Source organism: Manacus vitellinus, unplaced genomic scaffold (assembly GCF_001715985.3).
Source record: "Manacus vitellinus isolate BGI_N305 unplaced genomic scaffold, ASM171598v3 scaffold_12_pilon, whole genome shotgun sequence".
NCBI lineage: Eukaryota > Metazoa > Chordata > Aves > Passeriformes > Pipridae > Manacus > Manacus vitellinus.
In genome coordinates this window covers 12,320,668-12,340,656 of record NW_021938949.1, presented here as the reverse complement: position 1 = coordinate 12,340,656, position 19,989 = coordinate 12,320,668, and the positions used below count along the sequence as shown (strand labels likewise).

Sequence of the window (19,989 nt, the reverse complement as noted above, 5' to 3'; positions counted from 1 at the left end):
AAAATCCATTAAAGGAAAATAAATCCCCTGAGTATTACCATATTGTCTTTTTTACTCTCTTTACCACCATCTTCCCTTTTTCACCTCATTTCCACATACATTCTCTTCATTTAGTCCAAACTGTTCTGTTCAGTCTCTTGATTGTTACACTTCACAGCACTCCTTTGCTCTCACTCTACTCATTTATTCCTGCATTCCCTACCTTCTCCAGTTTTTCTTCCTTTAATAATTCCCATCAACAGCCACAACACTATCAGCCAATCCTTTCCCAGCTGTTGTTTGCTCCTCTTTATGTCTAATTCTTCTCTCAACAAACTGCTGTGCTGAGTTGATTCTACAGAGATGAGTCAAACATCTATTGCCCAGGGATCATCATTCTCACAGCTCCCCATGTAAACCAATTCTCTCTCCCTTCTCTTCTCTGCATTGACAATCTCCAAATCAAGTTATCTCTTTAAACCAATTCACCTACTTCATGTTTCAGTTTGCCCTCATTTCACATTTTCTTTATTGCAATATAAACCTCAATTCCCTGTTGAGGTTTTCAGCCACCCAGCCCTCGATCAGAGCGTGACACTGGACTGCCCAAGCTCTGTGAGGAAACCCCTCTGAATATTTTACACATTTTTATTCCATTGTTCTACCTTCCAAAATATGTTTTGTGAAAAATTCCAGCATTTTCAGTACATTTCTCTGGGCTGAAAACTTCACTCAGAACTTCTTACTGAACAAGTCACTCCAGTTAAAAAAACAGCTCTGGTGAACAACTGCCTACTGTTGCAATCTGGACTTCTCTGGTTTTAGGCACTGCTGATAAATTAATTTAAACTAAATTAAAATTAAATTTAAAAAAATCCCTAACACATTATGATAATTACATATTCTTGGGTTAAATTCTATTCCTATATGTCACTAATTAAATATATTAACCAGTGCTGATAGACAGTAAGAAGAGAATAAAGACAGAATATTGGTAGAAAACCACAATGCTTACAAGAAACGTGCAGTAATTCTGTATTTCAATGTCAGGTACAGCTATCATATGGACAGCCTGACAAGAACATCTTTATTCTTTTATTCACTTAAGAAAATCATGCCACACTACAAAGAAAAGGTCTTAAGATGGCTGTCAACAATGCTGAAAGTAAAAAATAATAAACTGATTGTTTATACCTTATTCCACAGTAAAATGCTTTCATGCTATCAAGAATGAGGACAGTACTTTGAAGTCCTGCACACTTAACTATATTAACATTTCTAGCATTCCTCTTTTCATAGTCAGGATGCAAAAATTTGTCCCAGATCCAAAACTGGCACAAGGAGCTTTAAAAAATATTGGATCCACTGTTTATGAGTTAGGTATGGACAAAACAGAAACAGGATTTTTGTGTGTGTGTGTTTATAATTAGAAACATTTCTGATTTAGCCAGCCAAACCCACTTTGGCAAACCCTAGCCAGACAGGCCAATGTGCAGGAAGGTGCTGACAGGAATGGGGTGGTTTTGTGGATGGGCAATAGAAAATGAATTGATTCACATTTAGACTCTAAGTTTTCAGCTTAGAGTATTCTTGTATGCATTCTTGTATGTATTCTTTCAGCACAATGGCTAAATATATAAAAAACTTACCAGTTACCTCTTTCTACTAAAATAACAAATGGTTGCCCCCTTTGTTTTAAATATCTGTCTTGCTCTACAAACTGACTTTCATGTCTGTGCAAGACATATTTGGGAATGGATGATATTTATATTTCACATTTTCTGGTCTTAACGAGCACGATTCTTAGCTATAAGGCTATTATTGTTTGCTGTAAAAATCCCAGCAGAGAAAACTGAAAATGTGAATTTAAAATAAGTGCTGAGAACTGTAAGACAAAAAAAAAACAGAGATGGCAGAGATTATATTTTTCTGGTCCAATTTTATGTTGTTTGCCAAGTAAAGAAAATAATTACAAATGTATTCTCCCTATTTTGCCCAACCTCAAAATTGAAACTTTCTCTCCTGGCTCTAGAGCCCATTTTTTGCTACCAATTTCAGAAACACCTGCTGCAGTACAGAAATGCCTGAATATATAGAGTTCACTTTTTAACAAGGGAGTGCATGTGACTCGCCTGTAACCAAGGAAACAGGATCACTGCTGTAATGACACAAAACTTTAACTGGCTGTGTGTTCTGTTATGAGAAAAATCTTAACCTCTTCTTGCACTGCTACAAATTTAAGCATGTTGGGGAGATAAACTGCACAGTTTAGAAACCCTGTCTCTGTGAGGATTTGCTGAGTTTGTTGGTAAGCAGGAAAAGAGCAAGACTGAAAGGAGAAGTAAATGCTACTGAGAATGACAAATCTTCTCTCAGAATGATCTTTCATTACAAAGCCTGTTGTTAACTGGGGGAGAAAATGATAGAAAGTGATGATAGAATTCGTGGGGCTCTATGAAAAAAAACATTCCAGAGCATCCTGGATCCAGCCAATTCCTTGCAAAAGACAGATGGGAGTCAAACATCAGAAAAAGCAGAGCACAGTTAAAAGCTCCTTCTGTACAGAACTGGTTTGCTGTAACACTGACCATGGTTTTTTCAACAAAACCCCCATCTGCTTCAGAGCTTTACAGGCTGTGTGTTTATAGGGGAAACCAGTATACACCAGTGAGCTGCCAACAGCAACACAGAAAGTGCTTTTTGACTGTTCCTGTCGATCTACTTGCTTTACATTTTTGCCCCATTTTTTCAAACCATGCAAAGGAGAACATTTCTTGTACATTTCTACACATGCAAAAGAAATCTCATACCATGGCCTCTCCCTCATTTGTTTCAACAATTTTAGACACAATCCTTATTTTCTCAGGCAGCATTAAACATGAGTTTATTCTGAAGCAACTGTAAAAGATCACCAGTCCTCAAATGCTTCCAATGGTGACTACAGAGTAATTCTAGTTTAGTATACACTAAATTATTCTTCTCATAAGCACTGTAAAGGTCACTTTGAATATAAAGAAGCATGACAAAAATCTACTTTATGGAAATACGCTCATAAATACCTACTTGTGAGGCCTGTTGAACAATTCATAGCAATTAACTTTGCAAAGCAAATCTCACTGTCTTTATTGAGATGGTAATTAGTGTAAGTCATAGTATTAGAGAGTGAAGTTGATTTTTGTTTTAATGGCAAGACTCAATAATGAGGCAATAAATATAATACATAAACCCCTTCAGTATTATGGAGCTGCTGTGTGACACCAGGTTTGTTGAGCACCACACCAAGCCAAATGAACAACCACCACCTTTTCTTTGAGGGGTCTTAATCCTGGAACACCACGAGACTGAGGGGTTTCATTAGGGTGAGCTTAGAGGAATGTGTTTCTGTAACAATTTCATTATTACCCATATCTGCAGGACAAAGTGTTTTCAACTGTACTTTTACTGGATACTGAAACACTTCTGACTCAGTAGTGCCTTAAAAGTGAAACACTGAGAAAATGCAAGTGAGAGCAACAAACTGGGATCAAAAGCAAGAAAACTTGTGGGCAGGAGTCAAGAGACTTTCACCTGAATAAAACTAAATTACATTGGGCACTGCTGGCAAATTTCTCTTAAAGAAACAACTGATAGAAAAAGAAATACAACCTATAGAAATGCAGATTAGAGAAACAAATAACTAAGAAAACCACACAGAGTTTCGATATTTCATTGCTCTGATCACAAACCAGATGAAGGAGCTTTTCCCTCTATGGTATTTTTAATGGCATCTCTGTACTGCAAACTGTCCCTTGGGATCAACAGAGAGAAGGGTAATCAAAATTTCCTGCCAGTACAGATACATTGTTCCTCCCAGCATCTTCCAAAAGTATTTCAAGGCAGTGCTTTTCTATACACACAGTCAACATAAGTGTGCTGGAAAAATCCTCAAAGATAAGCAAAGATTTGCTCAGTTATGTACTGAAGTCAAAACAGAGCTTCCTTAACTCTTCTGCAACGTCTTTCCCACACAAATGAATAAAACTATGCTAGAATTTTGCATTATGGACACAATCACCTTCCACAGATAATTCCTTCCCTAGCTCAGTTCATAGATTTTAGCATTTATTCTGACCATTTAAAAAGACAAACTACTGGTAATAAAGTAAGAAATAATTTTGCAAACCTTCAGAATGAAATCAGAGGATGCAAGACAGTTCTTTACCACATGGAAAGGAGCAGCAGAGCTGCAACAACTGCTCCCTGACAGACTTGAATAATCCCTGGGAGAGTGTGTCAGTTTTTAATGTCCTGTACAAAGCTTGAATTATTTCACAAATAGCCTGTCAAACCCCAGGCAGATCACTTGTAAAATGAAAAACTACACTCCATAACACCATCTTCCCTTGTTTGGATAAAACTAGCTTTATAAAGCCACATGCTTCTAGTTAGCCTGAAGTACCAGTATTTATCCATAGTTCCTTCCCATATATATACCATCTTCTTTTTAACGCTAAGCATTTCATGCCTCTCTCTTCCTGCATTTTCTTGCCCTCTTTATCACTGTTTCTATTCTTCCTGATATATTTTTTCCTTCCTCTTTTTTCCTCTAACATTCATAAACCCTCTCAACTACCCAGAGCAGGGGAAAGGAAAATTTAAGATGTTTGTAGAATGCCATTAATACACATTTTCAGTGCCAATACGTGCCAAAACACAAAATAAAAGACAGTGCAACATGCAATTCTTGCAGAAGGAAAAGAGATGAAAGTATGAATTTTCATATGCTTTGACCAAACAATTTTTGCCCTACTTCTTCACATTTCACTCAGATCAAAACAGGCAGGATGCTTTTTTTAAGTCTGATGTCAAGCATCATAGGTTATGAAAGACTAAAACCAAAACTGTCAGTTACAAAGTGAGGAATGCAGAAACCAAGAATAACAGTGAGACAACTCTATGTTTGTTCACAACAATCCACTCAAATGCAAATATTTTAATTTTATCATCAACAAAAACTCCACAGGAGAATATCACCTTTTTGCAATAAAACTTCCTGCATTATCTAAACATGCTCATTGAATTTGAGGTATCTAAGATATTTTTGCTTCAACAATCATCAGTGCTTGGCAACACAGTTCTATTGAAAGATAAATATTGTGTAATGTCTCTACATAGTTTTATAAGTAGATCAATCAATTAACATAGCAATAAATTGGTTTCATTAGCATGTTTCAGGCATTAGGAGGTGCTTTACTAATTAAAAGTCCCACACATAAGCAAATGCTATTTCCAGTTTGTTGATGTAAATTTGATGAGGTACTGAAGTCATTCAGTGCCAAGTTGATAACACAAGCTGCCACTTCAGAGGATGCAATCCAGCACAAATCTGGCCACTGGCCACAGCACTTTGGGACTCATCAGCTGAATGCTGCCATTTACCCCAGGAGAAGGCACAGATATGTACCCTGAGCACTGGAAGAAGTGCCATCACCAACTCAGTTTTGAGAAATTAAGATATTCAGAATTCTATTTAAAACTTCCTTCCTTTGCAGCAGTATTGTTTTACAGTATTTCAGGGGTTGCTTGTTTGCTTTTCATCTCATTGTTTACCTGAAGGTGCAAAACCAGCAGAACACCTGGCACCTCTGGTTCCATATGTAAATATATTCATGTCTATGTATTCAAAGATCTTATTTAAAATAATACTCTACAGATGTTTCTGTGAGGAGGTTTTAGTTCATTCTTTACACTAAAACAGTGCCACATCTGCTGTACATGACCTATCCCTCATGGAGAAATGAAGCTATTGGATGGAACAGAACTGATACACTAATCTGTACTTAGCTTTAGGTCTGAGTAAATAGTTTCATCCCTCTAAAACATCCCAACACTAACTTTGAAAGGGTCCATTGCCAATGTCTTTAAAATGATTCAGAGATACAACATCCACAGGCACCTCACAGTAATTTTCCTAAAAGATTTATTTCCTTTATACTTGATTATAATACTAGCAATGGTATTGTACAGAATTTAATGTTCTTTTTACCTCTCATACCTTTAATATACACATTTAAATGTTCTCAATGACACACTGATGAGTGCAACTGAAATAGAGATGATAAGAAAAAACCTCAAATCCAATCCACATCAAGTTCTTGAACCCATTAAGAACAATGATCTATTCTTCCAAAATAGTTTCACTTTGTTGTCTGCAAAACCAAAAGCAGATACTTGGCTTTACACATTGCTCAGTGCTAAATAAATCTAAGAGGAGTATTCCCAGGACAACATTTTTTTTGAATGACTTATTGGTTGGCACTGGAGTTTGCCTGTCAGGTGGCACCTCTGTCTCTCTATCACATTTCTCATGACTTTACCTTCCAGGAGGGGAGAAGTATTTTAGAAAATGAGAAAGAGGTAGAAATTTTGATTATTTTTTTTTTCACTTCGATTTAACTTCGTGACTCAAAGACATCAGACACAAAACACGTAAGAACACAACTTCTGCTAACAAATATGCTGCCAGTAATGTCACCCAGGGAAATGAAGACAACATATTTTTTAGAAAATTACAGTCCTCTAATCATCCTGGAGAACTGATGACTCCTTTGGTGTTCAAATACATCCCGCAGACAGCAGAACCTGCTGATGATTTACTGAGCAGATTCTCTGCTTTTCTTAGAGCCTATTTTTGAGCAGCTACCACAAGAGAATAAATGTCCAGTTCTGCAGCTCAGCAGAACATGTAATTGTTATTTAGAAATTGTTGTAACTTGTAGCTGTGGCCTAGAATATGAGATAAAGAAGTACTCAGCACAGTCATCTGTGAAAATATTCACAAAACTGTGTTTATACCATTCTTGCATATATTTTAATCCAAACATTTGGCCAATGCAAAAGAACCAGTAAAGTGGCACTATTCTTATTTGATCAGCACTGCAGAACCACAAATTGCAGTATGTACTTTAGTAGTTTCCCACTGTTTAGACTTTTTTTGTTAACGCAGAACATTCTGTGACCAGCTGTATATTTGGCCAACATTTCTTTGTGCAGGGTTTATGTAGCACACAACTCAGGTTAAGATTGCAGGTCAAGATTTTGGAGAATTATAGATTTACAGACTCTTTGAGGTTGGAAGGCACCTCTGGAGATCACTAAGCCAATCCCCACATCAGGCTGAAATCTTTATCTTTTAAAAAATGAGGGCAATTGATACAGAAACCAGAGATAGAAAAATGGACCATCACAACATTTGTGAGATTCTTTTCCCATGTGTTTACAGCTTTTAGCTTTTTACCTACTTGAAATCATATAGCCTATGGTGGTGATTTATGTTGAAGACTCAATTATATGGGCCAAAGAATTGTGATGCTCGTTGCCAAAGATCCCTCTTGTTCTTATGTATGTATTTACAAAGAGCTAAGGTGTGTGATATTTTTCATATTGATAAAAATGTGATTAAAACACAAGTGTACTTGTTATAACAAGTTTTGTTTATCCATAATGTACCAATCACGAGTGCAAATAAATGTTAATTTAAGTAAGTATTAACAGACAGGCCTTCACCAGCTAGCAGATGTAGCAACCTAATTCAGCAGTGCCAAATCTTGATTTAGGTTTTGCTCCACATGGACTGGAAAATTTATCCTGTGATGTTGGTTTTATTATTACAAAGAATTAGTCATTCAGCATGTAAACACACAAATTAGCAGAGCCAGAATCTATTTTTTACATTAAGACATGAAAGTGGACTATAAGGGAAAATCTTTGACCAATCCTGTGATTGAGCTAATAAAGTATTAAAACTGAAAAATATACAAACTGAGATTATAAGCAATAAAGACTGAGGAAAGAAAGAGCACATTAATGACAGTTCACAGCATTAAGATTCAAAACAAATTACATTTCCATGATTAACCACCAGCATTTGATACAATAATGAAAAGAAATGCCAGCAAACTGATTCATGTTATTGTACTGCAAACTGTTAACTGAGTTTCAAAATAAAAGCAATTTCATCCTTTATAACAGTGGCAGGCTATTTCAGACAGATCAATTAAAATGTTTTGCCTCATCAGATCTGTGCCTGATTGTACAGAATCACTGCACTTGGAAGGGAGAAATCCCCAAAGGAACAACCTCACAACAAAAATGTTCAGCAATATTCATTCTAGCATTAAATTATCAGTGGATTCAGTCTTAGAGACATTCATCTTATGTTCTGCTCATCATAATCATATTCTAAGACCAAAACCAGATCTTAAAAGTGATTAATTAAAACTGACCCTGTAATTTCTATCTATAGGAAGCCTAATCAGACATAACCTTTATGGGATTTTTCATTTTCACACTGAATTGTGGTCATTTAATTTTGCAGTCAGAAGAAACTCTTTAAGACCAGATAATTATTTTTATATTTTATATTTCATTGCTTCCTAATAGACAGATCTAATGCCCTAGAGACTTTTTATGCATATTAAGACTGTAATCTTCCCCCCAGACTGAGGTATCACTATTCCCTACAGCACAGTCCTATGACTAATATCTCAGTGTTTTGTAACTACTCTTTCATTGATAAAAATTCTATCAACTGTACATACATTTGTGCTGCAAAGGACAAATTAAATATACCAGTATTATTATATGTATTTACAGTGTTTCATAGTAAAGTACTATTAAACAAAATACTATTAAAACTAACAGAAGAATGGTAGGCATGGTACAAAGGTTACAACTGGTTAATGTAATATACACTTCAGAGTCCAACATGTTCAAGATCTCCTGTTGATGAAGCTCAAAATCCATTAAGGAAGGACAATACTGGAGAAGTTGGCAATATGAAGTGGAACTGAAATGCATTTTCTTTTGGATGTCTTTTCTAAATCACCAACAGTGCCAGGTCATGGCAGAAAATAAAGGACAAAGTTCAAATAATAGCCTAGAAATGATGATACTTTCAGACAATGACAGAAGGAGCACATCTTAGAAAAGTTCTCTGTATTAATTTAATATTGCTGCTCTAGCTGCAGAAGAAGAGTCTGATCTCTCAGTAGAAAAATGCATTAAAAAGCCATTTTGTCTGCTGCTGTAGATGAGGTATATAGTTATTTTGCTCAACAGCTTAATTTTTCCAGAATCCCACTAGTATTCCCAGAGAGAATGCTGAAACATCTACTATATGAGAAAAAATTCTAAGGAAATAATTCACAGGTACAAACAGAACCTCTTTGCCATATCACAGAATATTCTTGAATCCACTCTAGTGCATTGCTTCGTGCAATGTGTTGAGAATTATCAAACTGCCAAATGCAAAAAACTGTGATGCTTGTTGCCAAAGATCCCTCCTGTTCTTATGTATGTGTTTACAGAGAGCTCATGTGTATAGTAAAATACTATTAAACCAAAATATTATGAAATTTAACACCACTTACAAAAACAAATTTTCATTAATATTATTTCTTAAATAGTTCTAAATATCATTTACAAATACATAAAGAACGATATTTAAAGCAAAAAGGGAAGATTGTACCAGATTATACCCCTTGTGTGATTGTGTATCGAAGCGTTTCTTTTGAGATTCTTAACAAATGACTGTGTTAAACTATATCTGGACATAGTCAACTTTAACATTAATGAAATCAGAACATGAGTCAGCAGATTGCAAAATTCAGCTAGAAAGAGTTCAACAACTTGAATTTTTAATTTGGTCAGTAAGTACCTTAATAGTACTCTACCCTCATCCCCCAAAATAAATTTAAAACCAATACAAAGCCCACACAAACAGAAGCAAAACAACACTAAAAAAAGACCAAAGAAAAGAAAATGAAGACACCTAGTGTTTGAAGAGTGCAGGTGGATGCAGGTTTTGAAGTCACTTAGATATTTCTGAAAGCTTTACACTGGGATTTTTATTCAAAGTCACCATTTAAATAAACAAAAAAATACTCTGCATGCCATATATTCCTTTAAATATAAAAAAGCACTTACAATTAGAACAGAAGACTTCTATTTAAAAAAACCCCGCAGTTTTAAAGAGTTTGGAGATGTTGGCATTATATTTTAAATTATTTGTGATGAAAAAAGCTTAATATTTTCTTGAGTAATTGACAGATACTTACACAAAAAAGGGCATCAGCTGAATAAGTGTCTCTTTTTTGGGATTGGCTGTGAATTCTGGCACAGTTTGAATAATTTTGTTCATTACGTTCCTTAGGTAATTTTGTAGCTGCTTGCGTCGCTCTTCTACAAACTTTGCATCCTAAAAATAGAGAGGAAAAAACATAAATGGCACAAAGAACATCTTTTTCAATTCTATAATGTAACTAAACAGTCCCAATAAGCATCAAAATTCATCTTTTGATGATGTCGCTTTATTATATCTATATAAGTATGTTGGCAAGATGCAAAAAACCCTCGACTCTGTCCTCAGAAATAAAGGAAAATCATGAATCCTAATAAAAACCTGTTTCACAAAAATGTTCACTGCCAGGGTGCTGAATCCTCTCCCTGGCAGAACCTGTCTCCTGTGGACCATAAACCACTGCAATCTCAACGGGCAGTGCAGAGCAGCAGCACAGAGGCAGTGGCACAACAATTGATGCCATTTTTTGAGATCCAGAATTACCAGTCTCTGCAGGAGGAAATGCTGACTTACTCCCACAACTTCCTCACAACTCATACTTTTCAGTTGTTGGGTGCACAAACTCTAGAATGGATGAATAATTCTCCAGCACTTTTATTATTGTTAATAAATTAATATTTTGTGATGGAGTTTATATGATTGCTTTTTTAAATATTACAATCATAACTCTCATTAAAATGTTTTACTGAAGTTTCTATAGCATTTTAGATGCCAGGATTTTATACTACATTGGCCCAAATAAACAGAATAATTCTATGAACTCCACATTCTGCTGAAGGACTTAAAAGTCTAAAAATCAAAATGTCATGCACCCTGTAACTCAAACCTAGTTTAAACTTTTTCCCTGTGAGGGATCCCAACAGTGAGCTGGGATATAAAGGTGACACATTTCCCACTAACTTATAAAACTGTAACAGGTTTACAGTGACATCAGGTGCTGGATGGTTTATGCTCTATCTCAGGAATGCAGGCTCTGATCACCTGGTTTAAATGTCACAGTATGTTCTTTAGGCACGAAGTCAAACCTATTATTAGACAATTACAGCTCCCAAAGGTGACTATTATCTAGAAGATGTGCCTATCCAACCTGTATGATTTATCTCAATAAGAGAAGACATTGAAACAAATTCTTGTTTCTTGAAAAAAAAATAAATAAAAAAGACAACCCATCAACAAAACACCATAAATACATTTGACAACACTGAATAAATTCATTGTATGGAGAAGGCTCAGACCATGCTGCCATGCATGGGATGCAAATCTGGAGATTATTGTTTCCTTAGACAGAGCAGACTGACATCATCAAAGCAGGGATGCTCCTTGGAATTCAGGAGGACTGATGTAGAGTTCCTAGAACATTCACTGACATTTTGTTCTGCTCTTGTCTCTCATTAGAAGTTACCAGGAACAGGAATATTTTTAAGAATAAGAAATTAGACATAATAGTAGGGACATAATAGAATAAGATATAAGAAATTGCTGAAGACATACATACTCACAGGCTTCAAAATCTTAGGTAGTGCTTATGTTAAGTTCACAAAATTCAAAAATATTCCCATTTTACTTTGTTTTCTACCTATATGAACTTATACAGATGTCCAGTCCTGTTTCAACATTCCAGTTTCACGTTAAATAATCAGGATCTGAGTGAAAATAAAACCCCCCTATGTATTATGTGCCTTGCTAATTCTTTTTTATCAGTCACATTGTTTTTCAGCAACCTACACACGCCACACACAAACCGTGTGGCAAGTGATTTGATTCTAGTGCTAATTGATTTACTGATGAAACGAAGAAATGAAGTCTGAAAACGCTTGGAAACTCCTGCTTTACTAAAAAACCAAAGCTGTGCTGTTGAAAGTTCGTGCAAAGCAACTCTGCAGAGTCCCTCAGCCCGTCCTCCCCCAGCGAGGACAGTGACTGCTCGAACAGAACTGAGCACCAGCTTGTTCTGTGCCCCTGCACAGAGGGAGTCTGGACAAATGTGTGCAACAGAAGTCCAGACAAGCTGTTGGGAACATTAAAGCAAAAATTCTAATACATGGTGACACATAATATTATCATAAAATGGAATGGTAATAATAAATAAAAGTGCTGTTCAGTACTAATTAACATCTGTGTTACTATTTTTCTTCTTTTCACTAAGATTTTTGTTCCTACTGGATTCTTCGAGTAGGCTCAAGGAATGGCCTTGTATTCCCATCTTTTCTCTCAAAGGATTTACATTATCACACCATCCCCTTGGTAGGGACACTAATTTGCTACCACCAGCTGTGTGAGGCAGAGGACAAGAAAGGAGATGTCCAGGAAGAAGAAGTCTGTGGAACAGCTTTGGTTCTGAAAGCTTTAATCACTTGAGCAGTGGTGATGTTTGGCACATGAGCCCATTTCAGTGGTGGAGTAATCCTCTCCCCAGGTCCCATATACATTATAATGTCCTATATACAAATAATAATATTATATTATACAGTCCTAGACTGTATAACAGAGGAAGAAGCACTGCTTTGCTCTACAAGCCAGTTCCCAGTGCAGACCCAGCCTCAGCTTTGAGCCATTCCAAAGAATGGCCTCACCTCCACTGCACTTCCTTTATTGTACTTTCATCTTTTCTGTCAATGACATTTTCAAACCCACAAGAACATCTCCATTTTTTTTAAGTACTACATTCATCAGCTCTTTTTCAGTTCTTAAGTTTGCTTGGTCGCAAATCCTCAATGACAGTATTTTCAGTGAAGTAATTTCAACTCTGTTAAAACCTGGTCTTAAGAGAAGCTGCATTCCCTTAGTATGACTTCTGTACTGCACATGTATTTGGATAAAAACATCTTTCACAGGCAGGATCTCTTTGCTATAGACATGGGAACAAAATGCTGAAAGTAGGTACTTTCTATCCCTTATGTTATTGTAAAGGATCTCCTTGACTATAGATAATAATGGCACAAAGGAGTTTTCTAATTAAGTCTGCCTGAACATGCTTAGGAAACGCATTTTTTGCTGTTTACAGCTGATTAAATTAGTGCTTATAATATAGCTATTTTTCTGCCATTTATTCAAGCGAAAGGCAGAACATCTCAGAAATTAAACTCAGCCTGAAAACAGTTAAAAATGTTCTGTTAGCCTAACATAAATTTGATCTCTAAAACAAACACCACGCAATATTCCATGAAATTCTGTACTCTGTACTAAGGCCCATTGTCCTCACCAGAAGTAATGTAAACCAAGGTCAAAATGATTCAGTTGTGGGTCTACACTTTATCATTAAGTGTGCATTTTGCAACAGCAGGTTGAGTACTCAGAGAAATGATTTTACCAGGCAGTTGTTACTGCCAAGCTGTTGCAGTAATAAAGAGTTTTTGTCACAATATAGTAAACAGAACAACTGGTAACAGAAAAACACAATTGGCTCAAAGCCTGGTCAATTTTTTCAGTCTCAAATAATAAAAAGGTAACTGTTACCCTCTTTTCATTGGGCCCAATTATCTACAGCAGAAATCTAGTTAGTATTTTATATTCCAACTCGTAAACAAACTCCTATTCTTATTTACAAGCAAAAAGTAAAGTGAAATATTTTGGTTTGTATTTGTATCAGTGAAACCTGCTCCATATTTTCAGTCCATGTCTTTGGTGACTGTATGGGATTGTATCTGTCAATACAAGTCTACACTTGCATATCTACTCACATAGAAAACAGCAAAGCTCTTTCCCTAAGATTTAATTTACAGATTTAACATACACATTTATGTACACTTGATTTGAATGTACTTTGAGGACAAAGTAATTTTGTTAAATTACAAATACATATAACCTTACCTTTTCACATTATTAAAGGTTAGACTATATGGTTTCATTCTTGGAAAAACAAACACATAGACAGAAAGATAAAGTAACACTACTTAGATAAACACAAACTTTTAAGATTTCACTGAAGAGAGATCCTGTTTACATGGTTAAAAAGAAGGCCTGCTCTCAAAAATACAAATGGGTATTATTGCAAATCCTGAAACTAAAAATGTATAGAAGAAATGGAGTGGGTAAGGTGAATAAACAGCAAGCCTTGTCTCTAACAAGAACTTGTCTGGAATCATTCAGCCAGTCATTTACCAGTTGAGTTCTGAAACAAAGTGAAGATCTCTTCCTTGCCTCATAAATGCTTCTTTTTATTTGCAAGTTATATTTGACCTCCCTATTTGACTAAGAATCTCTTTCCCTGTTAGTAGAAAAGGGACCATATAGAGAGGAACTCTGTTATAGGAAAATATGCCCAGGTTCTGATATACATCTCTAGGCCATGTTGGTCACATTTACCACCAATTTATGCAGAGTAAACTTAACATATCAGTATTCACCTTCAATTTTTAGGCATATTTTCTGAAAAATAAAGCTACCACTGTTTCTGCACTCACTACTGTGAAAGTTATTTCCTAGCCCACAGTTGAAGAGCACACACTTTTGATTGAGAGTCCACAAAATTTCAGTTAACAAGCAAAACTGCTCCAGATTACAGAAGCAGTTACAGAACACATCTGGGAAAATACTTGTAATTTGAAATTCATGCTGTCCAAAATATTTTATGAAACTCTGTTTGACTGACAATATGCCAAGTTTCTCCTGCCCACAGCAAAATGCTAATATCAAATTACAAATCTCTAAAAATTGTAACATAGATAATGGAAATCTTGTAGACTCTCAGATATTAGAAGGCAATGTCAAGCTATAAAACTAAGAAGTAGAGTCTAGAGGTACCATATTTTATGTTACACTGTTTTGCAGTTCTTCATTGCAAGACAAGTTCATCCCAACTTGCAGTTTAAATTGTTTCACACAACTGCTGGTCTTTTATATACACTGTTAGTATGTAACAGATGGCAAAACACTGATATTCTTCATTATTAATGGGACAGCTCACTTAAGATGTTTCAAACATTTTCCAGGAGCTGTTGGAAGCGCTATGATTGCCATGGTTACCTGCCATGAGTTAGGGACAGATAAAACACTTTTAGATTCTGGGTTTGATGCTGTTGCAATCAACATAAAACACGCTGCTTCTGATGGTCTAACCATAACTTCTCATTTAACCCACCTCTGAAACAAAACCAAACAACAAAACAGCTAAGGGCTCAGTACAAGTCAATTAAAATAAAAGGACATATGGCTTTAGGACTTTAATTAATCAGTCTCTAATACCACACAATGCATCCCACCCTAAACAAAGCTGACAATAGTGCTAGTCAAAGTTGAACCTGCAAATGCTGAAAAAAATTCAGGTTATTCTAGTGGAGTCTAATATTTTTCACTGTCTTGGTCAACCAGTCTTAGCAAAATTATTGCATCAGTTTTTATCTGTTTATGAGGCACAAAATCACTAACCTCAAAATGAAATCAGAAATGGGAGCTAATTAAATATTCAATTGCTGAATCATTCTCACTGGTTTGTGATTAAAAAATAGTTATATAGCAAGTATTACTTTTTACAGGCTAATTGATACCTTTGCAAATGTCACAGTAAAATAGGACTTGAATACACCTGTCCTTCAGTAACTACTGCATCATGGAACTTTTAGGAAGGTGCAGTTTGCAATACTAAATATACCAGAAACTACCACATTAAATGAAAATTATCTCCAAATTATTGAAACTACATGAGCTTAAAATTTCCATCATACTGGAATTGCCAGGTTCTGTATGGCAGAATCAGGCTGGCATTACACAACATAACAAGGGTATACAATACATGAAATTTCCATTTTCCCCTTCCCAGTGTGTGATTTTTTTTGTTCATTTACTGTTCAGTGGAACAGAGGGGAAATTAAGTGGATGAGGTACAAAGAAGAAATCAAGAAACTGTCAGTTCTGAAAAGAAATCTATTTTTCTTTAAACAGAGATTCACTACATAATTGTAATTATTAGTCTGTGTTTCTCTACTAAAATAGCTGATGCATTTCTATCTCCAACTCTGGGTTCATTTCAAAGATACCAGAAAAGCAAATAATGCTTTCAGATAAAGTAGTTTGAAAAAGGCATTGCTGCAAACCCATGCAGTGGCAGCCATTTAAGGGTGAGCTACAGTCCTGCCATGCCCTCAGTCTCACACAAATTTATGTGGAAAACTGCAACATTTTAATCAGCATTTCTAATCTTTTGAGACTTGAGGCATCTCCTGCAGCACATGTAGAGCTGCTCACATAACAGACAATCCCAGCCTGATAAATTCTTCTCCCCCTGTAATAGATCTCAATCAAACCTGTCCTGTACCTCTCTAAATTGGCTTGGGCATTTACAGAGTCCTGGAACCAAGCAGGTTTCTTAAGATACCTGGCATTTTCAAGCTAGCAATTTATCATCCCTCCAAAAGACTAAACTTCCTCAAAATCCTCTTCAAGAAAACGTGTTAAAAATGAAAGAACATAACAACAGAAAAAAACACTGCTTGAGAATGAACCTAAAACTGATCCCTTGTTAGTGTTGTGCTTAATGCCACTGTTAGAAAAAGAGCTCAGTTGGTAACGTTATGCTAACAGAATCCAGGGTCATCTAAATATTTTGTTATTTAAAGACATATATGCCAACCATGCATTGATTTGTCAACTGGTCAGGAATCAACTGTTCTTTAGAAAGCATCAATAACAAACTGCAGCCCATTGCAAGACCCCCAGGGCTTATCCTTTGTTCAGCTGTTGAACAGGGACATCCTGGTTCTGTTTTCTCCTCAGATGAAGCATTATCAGCCTACTCTATAACTTTATTCAGAAGATTCTGCAAACTACAACAGTTCAGGAAATTGAGATCCATTTTCTCAATAGCCTATATTACAGTAATAACTATCAACAATATTAGTTAAAATGTGTCTCAGTTCAGTGCTTCCCCACAACACTGCAGTTTTCTTTCTTAATTTCTTTATTTAATCAGATTTGAAAATGCCCTGAAGACCAATAAAGACAGACTCTGACTTTAAAACAACAAAAAAACCCCTCAAAACCCTTCAGAAACATGGTACATACCGTGCTTACAGTGTACAAGCTTATCTTATATAGTAGGCTTACAGTGATGCTTCCCCTTAAAAAAATCTAGTACTAAAATAAAAACTTTATTCTCATGTAAAAGCTAAAAGTAGATTCTTCTTTAATAGAAATTTTATTTATATGCACTCCAGTAGGACAAATCTGTTTTCTAAAGTAAAAATTGAATGAATGGGGAATATTGATATTAAGTGCCCATTATTTATTGTGCCTTCATGCAAAGATATTTTACTTGGTACAATGAAAAAACCCAGATTTTTCATACAGGAAGAGCCTCCAGCATTTCACACACTCTGAAGCATTCAATAGTTTTCTTTCTAAAATATTAACACTGAATATCTTTAGTACTAGCAATTGCCCAAAAAGCTGTAGAGCAAGTAAGATGAAAATTTGCCAATATTTATAAAACAATACATTTCAGGAGGGAGGAGGGGTGTAAAATCAAGCATATTGACAGGTACAGAAAGAAAAAAATGTGGGTAAAATTTCAAATCCAGAAAAAGAAAGGTTTTACTTTTATTTTTGTAATCAGGTGTCCCTGCTAAGGTCTCTCTGAAAGGAAGTTTATTAATCCAAGTAACTTGGTAATTTAGCATCACCATCACAATAAGAAATAAATTTAGAAAATTATTTTTATATTTTCATTTTATACCGGGAGGCTACTAGAATATCTAAATGACGCATGAGTTGTTATAAAACTGCCATATTTTTATCTAGCAGTTGTCCAAGCAGCATGTAAATGACTTTCTTTTTTTTCCCCATAATGTCATGATGTAAAGCAACACCATCTGAACTGTTTCTATGGGCTCTAGATTCAATAATTTCTTAGGATAAATTGCTTCTCTTAATTATAGCATTACAAGACAGCAAGAATAAAAAAAACCTCAACAGGCAAAGTTTCGTTTTGTAGACCCTAAACAGTCTGTATTCCTTCTTCCTAAACTTCAGCAGCAATTAGCAGCAAATTTTTGTAAATTGAAATGAAAAAGACTTAATTCACTATTTCCTTGAAATGGTGCAGTTAAGCACCAAACGAACAGATTAATTCAGTGAGACATTCTGAAAGAGATGGAGAAGTAAGAGTTGGTGAACTGTTTACCTTTAAAATTAAACCACTGAAAATGAAATATGCTGCTCTGCACTGTGCTGGATTTAACCTTCATGCTGAGCTTCAGGTAACCCAGACATTTCACACCACACAATGAGAAGCGTTTGCTATAAAGTATTTGTCATATAAAAGCCAACCATTTCCTGCTGACTTATTTCTCTTCTCTTAGATAGTGATATGACAAAAAAATGGAAATGAAGAAGAACTGAATGCTCTTTTCTTAGTGCTGTATACATAAAATATCAACTGCACTCTCATGCAGTAGAAAACCCACAGGATCTGGATTCACAATCTGAAATATTCTGTATTCCCCCTTAGTGTGCAGGTGACGGTGTCAGTAAGAGATGTGCTGTGACCAGAGAACTTAATGGTTATGCAAATTGTGAAATTATTTTTACTTCTATTTGTATGGTACTTCAATTAAGTTACATACTTGAAAACTAGATGGTATTTGTTTAATCCCAACAGCTATTTAAAGTTCATGCTTCTTTGAGAATTAAACTTTTCAGCTACGAAGTAACATGGTGAATTTAGAGGAAAAAGTTTCTTTTGAGGCTTTAGAGTGCCATAAAAACAGTGTTATAGAATTAACACATAGAGCTATACAGATAAGATTCATCTGAGTTCCTTTCCTGATTTGAGCACAATACAAATGGAACCCTTTCTTTTCTTTTTACCCACATTATAGCACAAATATATCTGTCAAATTTATATTAGCTACAGTTTTTCCTAAAGCCCACAAGGCCAAAGAGTGTATGAAAATAACTCAATACACTAGTTAAGTCCACTAAGAGGGTTGAAAATGAAAATCTACTCACTTTGAAAATCAAGAATAATACAGAATTTAAGCTTCTATATTACATCATCCAAAAATTAAGAAAGCATTAATGAATGCAATCTTTAAATTCAAATTTTAATACATAACTGAAGGATTTACATTTCCAAAGCTTTTCTCCTTTATTAATATTCTAATGCTGAAACATCAGAGTCATAATTTTCTACCATTTCTGCTTGAAGACATGGGATATCAAAGCTTAGCACTAAGAAACATTATTTAACCCACTGTCCCAAGTGCATTAACTGCAAGTTTTACTTTCTTCTTGGTGCCCTGTGCCAGTATGACTCTGACAAACTAATCTGATGAAAGATAGTTTCTATGAGCTACTAAAGCCCATAAAGTACAAAAGCACATATATCTGTACTTCCAATTTCAATGCAAGTCAAGCACCTACTTAAATTTTAGGATGTCCTGAAGTGCTTTGCTGAACCAGGACACAAACAAACCCAAATCTAAAACGAACTTACTTCCTTCCCTAAGATTCTTTCACCATTACCCTCTTTCACCATTCCATATTTCTTCTGTTGTCTATGTACTAGTTAAACAGGAATTGTTATATTTCCTATTTTAAAACATATTTTACATGGGAGTGGGGGGTGTGTTCCTTAAAAAACCTTGATCCTCTCGTGATTTTTCTCCTTTGATCCTTTTCCAAAAGGACTTTAGTTCCCTCATCATCTGGTCTAAAAAGCAGATTTAGGAGGGTTCTCATCTCTGAATAGACAGGTCCTGCTGGCTGAAAATGGCACCTCAATTTTTTACAGAGAGGAAATACATGACAGGGGTTGCACATCAATGACACCAGTGAAACCCTCAGGAGCAGAGATATTACCACTCCAGCTCTAATTTGAATGGCTTCAAATTACTTCACATAGACACACACACACAGAGCCTGATAATTCTTTACATGACAAACTTCTAAAAAAC

At 35.5% G+C, this 19,989-nt stretch overlaps 1 protein-coding gene across 2 annotated transcripts in view; it reads right to left on the bottom strand.

Moving 5' to 3' along the window:
* Window positions 1–19,989, bottom strand: part of SNX29 (sorting nexin 29) — a 97,903-nt gene that overhangs the window by 18,019 nt on the left and 59,895 nt on the right. For both annotated transcript variants that reach the window (XM_018067434.2, XM_018067433.2), the window contains one exon: window positions 10,077–10,216. In XM_018067434.2, the coding sequence (XP_017922923.1) occupies window positions 10,077–10,216 (140 nt within the window). The remainder of the gene's footprint in view (window positions 1–10,076; window positions 10,217–19,989) is intronic.